Below are 6,000 nucleotides of genomic sequence, written 5' to 3'. Positions count from 1 at the left end.
TCCACTTGTTTTGGTAACTGTGTATATAACACGTGATGGGTTCCATTTAAAGTTCCTTCATATCAGCAACGCAGGAATTCCACTTATTTAACCTTAACTAGCCGGTTAAAGCAAGGTTGGCCATTCTAACTGATTGTAGGAGATGATTAGCGTCCATCAATAAAATGTTTCCTTCAGCGATGGTACCGTAATTACGTTGCATCAGAGGATCGCCATCGTTAAATTTTGTCCATACTAAGTGAGTATAGTGTTTTTAAAATATTTAGTGCTACCGATAAAAGCGGCTATGTAATAACGGTTAACGTAAGTCAAAGAAAGACATTACTTCGAACATATCACAACAATCTTTATTTTTAGAACGACACACTAACAGCAAGCATTGCTTTTCATGATTGAAAAAGAAAACAATATAAAACTAATTTATTCAGTAATTCCTCCTTTTTAAAATAACTTTTGACTTTATCGGTATTTGTGTGACAAAAAGGAGACGAAAAGTTCTCTACCTCTAAATCTATATTTCGCAAGCCACCTTACGATGGTACTTACGGTTCCACTATTATTTGCCCATTCACTTATGAATGGTTTATGGCATGAAGAAGCCTCGTCATGAGCTCCAGTTCCTCTTATTTTACCGCATAGTCATTTCGTGACATGTATCTCGAAAGAAGTAATATTCTGACTGATTCTTCCCCCTATATCACATTCCATTCAGTCGACTGCTCACTTTCAGCACGAGCATTACATTCGAAATACTACATATCGACACATTTTGATAGCATCTCAAAGTTATTAAACGTCGCCAAGAAGGACGTCAATGTTCTGTAGGCTCATACGAGCGAGACACGAATTCGGGTGCTTGGGCTACGGTCATACTTCTTCCTTGGACACAGACACGTTCTCGAAGGAACAGAGTAAATCCAACCGTTACGAGCTCTAGCTAATAACTCCGCTATTTGTGCAACAGGTTCAGTGATTCTCTAGGATTAGGAAATAAACTATATCCGGTACGAAATAGTCATAAACATTAGTAACTGAGATACAGCTGCCTCCAATTGTCATATCATTCTTCGGAAATTTCCAAATACATTTTTTGCAAGCATTGACTTAGTTATCCCACCATCTCAAACAGACAGAACACCGAAAACATACTGCGCAATGATTAAACTGTACAAGAACAGTGCATAAAAACTGCTCTTTCTTGGTCATACGTTAAGGAAAAGCGGTACCGGTACTTAACCAAACGGGACGTCATAGAATGCATCACCCGCATAGCGCTCTAATTATAGACTGTTAAATTTCACGTTACGTTTGTATTGTGGCTACCCGTAAAGATGTAAGTTTTATCTCTAGAAAATGTGATAACTAAACTGCCTCTGTCTTTTAAATTACATATTCGTAAATTTATGGAATTAAAAGTACTTCGCTACGTTATCAAAGCGCACAACAATCACCGGAAACGTCATTTGAAGGCCATTGAGCATTAAAGAAGTATCACTGAAGGAAAATTTCCTGGGCATACTTAATATCTTATGAGTCAGCTATCGTCAGCAAACCGTCTGAAGGAGTATACATATATCTAGTGTTGTTGTAAACAGGTGTACGTGCATACTATTAAGAGAACGCTGAAACAACGTATAGAAGAGCATAAAGGCAACTGAGGACGAGAAGAAATGGATGAATCGTATTTTGCGGAGCACGTTCTGCAACGAGGAAACCACAAGTTTCTCTCTGATAACACCGGGATCCTAGCAGCCTTGAGCGGACACTACAGTAGGTTGTTCAGATAGGCGACAGACACTCGCCAAGAATTTTAGTCTTAAAGAGGAAGGTGGGACACTTAGCGATACCTCGTTCTTAATTATGAAATGGGAAGTCTTCCAACGTTATGCGACATCGACAGTGTTGATAAGCACTCTCAAAGGACAGATTATGCTCGAAATTAGCATAGAAAGTGAAGTCACGTCTCTGGACCGAGTTGCACGGCACCAAGTGTTACCTTCAGCCAGCGGCGAGCCACAGTAGGAATCGGACGTTTCTTGAAGCTACGACCTCTCCTGAAAATGTCTTCCACACACGAGGACGAAAAATTGGGTTTCTCAAGAAAATCCATAGGACTAGCTCATAACAGCCAGGGGACTTTTTATAAATGTAAGTTACGGCCGTGAAAGTCATCATTTTAAATTTTTCTTCGCAAGTGCTATTTTTTTCTTATTCTCTTCGTGTGGAAGTTATTCAAGATTTACTTGGTCTCTCTCTCTCTCTCTCTCTCTCTCTCTTCCTTCCTTTTATCGCCTGTGCTGGCTTCTATGTATATTTCTACTATTGCGTTTCATAATGATCAATAAATGATATTGTGTAGTCATACTCATTAAAAACACGTTACTTTTCTACTGCTGCCTTCTATATAGGAAAATTACATCAATGGTAGGTTTTAGGTATAGTTTGTAGCCGGACGTAAGTTGTGTTACGTATCTACCTATGTTATAGGGTAATGATTGAGAGCTGCACATGGTCAGCTTAGGTGGAATGTGGATTGTTGCTTTTTTGCACCCTCACAATGACAAGCGCTACCATTCACAACCAGACTAATGATTAGGAAACAAACAGTTTTCAGATACATACTTCACAGATTAAACAGGACACTCCTTCAGAAACATAATTACACACAGGAATCAAGCACAATAAAAAAAAGCCTTTGGGGTTGTATATATGGTAGACACATTCAATTACGGATTTCGTAAAACAGCGCATACGCATCAGTCATGAAAAATCAGCATAAAGGGACGACACACATGAAACAGCCGAACCGTTCGCTCCTCACCTAAGAGAAAGTAAGGTAAAATGACTCGATATAACAGCATACCCTGCAGGCAACACAAAACAGAAAAACTTAAAAAAAATACAGCCATTTCCGTTCTTAAATTCGTGATAGTTTACATAATTCTGAAGCATTTGGAAAGCGATGTTGGGATTGGATAGAAGTCTGCTAGTGCAAGGATCGAGCCAACTACCTCACGGTTTATTGTATTATTGAGAAACTTTTGTGTATTGTCTTACAGACGCTCTACGAAATATGTAACTTACTACTACGATGTATATATGTCATAGTACAGCTTAAACAAGGCACTCATTTACACCTCAAGTTAATGAAACTTGTTAACGTTCAAAATATTTAACAAAAATCAATAAATTCTATTAAATATAATTAGAGGCCATTGTTGTTTCCTTTGGTGCACAAATGCGGCACTTCAATGTTAAAAATAATCATTACCTGTGGACGCAATGGTACTGATCCTTAAGTTTCTCTTTCTGCCGTAATACTAGAGCAAATATGGAAGCGTTTTCGGAGCGACGTGCGAAACGTTGCAGTCAGTACTCAGAAATATAGTAGCTTTTCGGGGTATAATCATCAGTGAACCGCTTCGGTTTGGTATGGTGCATCTGAAGAAACTTGTTGGCTCTCTTCCTCACGTAATTTAAGTCACTTTCAATGCTAGAGGCATCTGGTTTGTGAATAGGTGGATTGATCTAATTTTGGGGCACTGAATTCACTGGTAAAATCAGTTTTTCTCTATCATGTCACATTTCCTAGAAACACAGCAGAATTAAAACAAGCAAGAATACATTTTCACAACTATAGATCTATTTAATAAGGGAGTATGGACATGACGGAAATAACAGGTCTAAATTAGTTAAAACATTTTTTTCAACTTTAATCTTCTTTTATATTCGAAAAATGTGAGAACGATGCGTTTCTTTTGTTTGCGTTTCATCATTCTCCTGAACAATACCCTTGCAGTAGTCGCCCAACGTCGAATAATTACAAGACCTTGATAACGGTGTTCCATCGTAGCGATGTCTTGATGAAAGTGTTCACTCTGCTCATTACGTATGGCTTCCAAATTTTCCGAAAACAAATCAGGATGGATATGTAAAAAGTGAATTTTAAGTGACTTCTACACCCCATGGTCTTTTAGCTATCTAACAGATCATTCACAATGGAAAAATAGCCATCATCGATTCTGTTGCCTAACAAGTTCTTCAGTCACTCTTAAAGAGGACCAAGCACCTAACTCGATATTTGTAAATTTGGTGTCAAAGGTAGGATCTTTCATGAATTTTCTTATTTTTGGCCCAACAAATATAGCTAGCGTCTTTCAGCTTTGCTTTACTCAGTTAAGAGAATTGATTCTTTAATATGATTGATGACCTCCTTTACGCATAACTTGCAGAAAGTTTTTCATTAATTCTAACTTGAGATGAAGAAGAGGCAAAATGATTCTGTTGGGCTCAACCAAGGGAGTGTGTTTCACATTTTTATTTCCAGTTATATACGATTTCCTCACAGGCCATTCCTTGACTGTGCGGTGGTTCTTGATGTCTCAGCTGCCCCCATAGTCTGGTGATCATTTGTAGATAATCTACTACTCCTGAAAATAAATAAATAAATTACAATAAAAATAAATAAATCAAAAAAACAGCGAAATACGGAATATAAACAGTAAACACTGAAATACGCATAAAACTCAGAAATTTTACGTGCTACATCATTTTGAAATGTAAATTCGGATTTTACTCAACAAAATACATACTGACTGATGTATCACATACTATATGCAAAATAGCTGTTGTGTAGTCTCATTAGCTTGATGTCTGCTGGGAGGGGTGACAAATTTTCATTGGGTGTTATTTTGTAATTGAGACAATGAGCTGTAGTGGAATTTAGCAGCGAAAATTTTCCTTGGTACTCTGATATCTGTGTATAGAATGTAAACACCTCGTCAGTATTTCACAGCCCCTGTGGGCAGCAACGCTTGCCCTATATGAACAAAGGCTTGATATCCATTTTACTCGCGTTCAAAGGACTAGTTCAGGGACTGAGCGGCTGACCGTGCTATGGACGGCATTATTCGTGTCGTATTTTCTATGCATTCTCTTTTCTTTCCCATCTTAAGCTTTTGTTTTATTTTTCATTTTGGCGTCGGAGGGTCCCTTGTCCTCGGAGCCTCCGGGTCTTGCTCCTATTACGCCCTTGAATGAAGCGCAGGAGTGAATGAGGCGCACGAGCGTCGTAGCGGCGTCTGGCTGTACCGTTAGTCGCGTCCGGGTGTAGGTCGCGTGCAGCTCGAGACCAACCGCAAGCTCCGCCACTTCCCGCCAACAGCTTGCCTTCTGCACATCCTCCTGGTAAGCTACTTCTCAGACTCTACGTCTGCTGCCGCGATGCTAGTGTCCCACGTCGTTGACATACCACGCTGTCCACAAAAGGAGGCCAGTCACGTGGGTGACAGCTGTTTGCTGTCTAGCGCAGTGGTTGGTCTGTACGACCGTGAAGTAGCCGTTGCTTACACATTCTATTAATCAATAATCTTGTATTATGATGTATAAGGATTAAATAAGACACCGCTAGATTTTATGTCTTCTTAAGTGCAGACTCTGTTTGACTTTGAAAATTATATCTATACCGGCCTTTTCAGATGCTCGTGTCAGGGCAGCGAATCCTAAATAGATAACTTTCTTGGGTTATCTTAATTGGCCTCAGAGCGCTGTGTTCTTTCTCTTTCATGTAGACGTCATAATACCTATTCTACATCGTTTTACTCCTGTTAGTGTTCAGCCACACTGCTTTCCAAGTATACGGGACAGTCACGTAACGCCACGTTCGCAGCTGCACTGCTGTTTCGGATAAAGGTCGCCAGGTGGCTTACGAGTAGACAGACCTTGGTCGAAACTGCTGTTTCCCTATACGCTTGTCAGCTGTTCTTTGGGCTGCGTAGTTCATTTAATGTGAGGCAGGAGATCATCATTTCGTTTCTCTAACACCATGGTTAAGATACTGGACTCTTGCTAATTCTAAGAAGAAGTGGAATTGCATGTCTTATCCCGCCTTGATTACGAAAAAATTTCCCAAAATAACTAACTGCGAATGCTAGGATGACTCTTTATTAAAACATGACAGTGATTGTTTTCCTTCCGCATAATAACCTATTGCAGGAATGT

At 39.5% G+C, this 6,000-nt stretch overlaps 1 protein-coding gene across 2 annotated transcripts in view; it reads left to right on the top strand.

Annotated features, from left to right (window-relative positions):
* The first annotated feature begins 1,824 nt into the window (after positions 1-1,824).
* Positions 1,825-6,000, top strand: part of LOC126481164 (peptide transporter family 1) — a 338,990-nt gene continuing 334,814 nt past the window's right edge. The window contains exon 1 of one of the 2 annotated variants that reach the window (XM_050104731.1): positions 1,825-2,148. In XM_050104731.1, the coding sequence (XP_049960688.1) occupies positions 2,061-2,148 (88 nt within the window). In that variant the 5' untranslated portion in view covers positions 1,825-2,060. Of the gene's footprint in view, positions 2,149-5,106; positions 5,188-6,000 lie in introns of those variants that run through there. The other variant, XM_050104732.1, reaches the window with a different exon arrangement.

Source organism: Schistocerca serialis, chromosome 5, assembly GCF_023864345.2.
Source record: "Schistocerca serialis cubense isolate TAMUIC-IGC-003099 chromosome 5, iqSchSeri2.2, whole genome shotgun sequence".
In the NCBI taxonomy this organism is placed as follows: domain Eukaryota; kingdom Metazoa; phylum Arthropoda; class Insecta; order Orthoptera; family Acrididae; genus Schistocerca; species Schistocerca serialis.
Note: the sequence above shows the minus strand (reverse complement) of the source record. Positions and strands in the feature narration are given on the sequence as shown.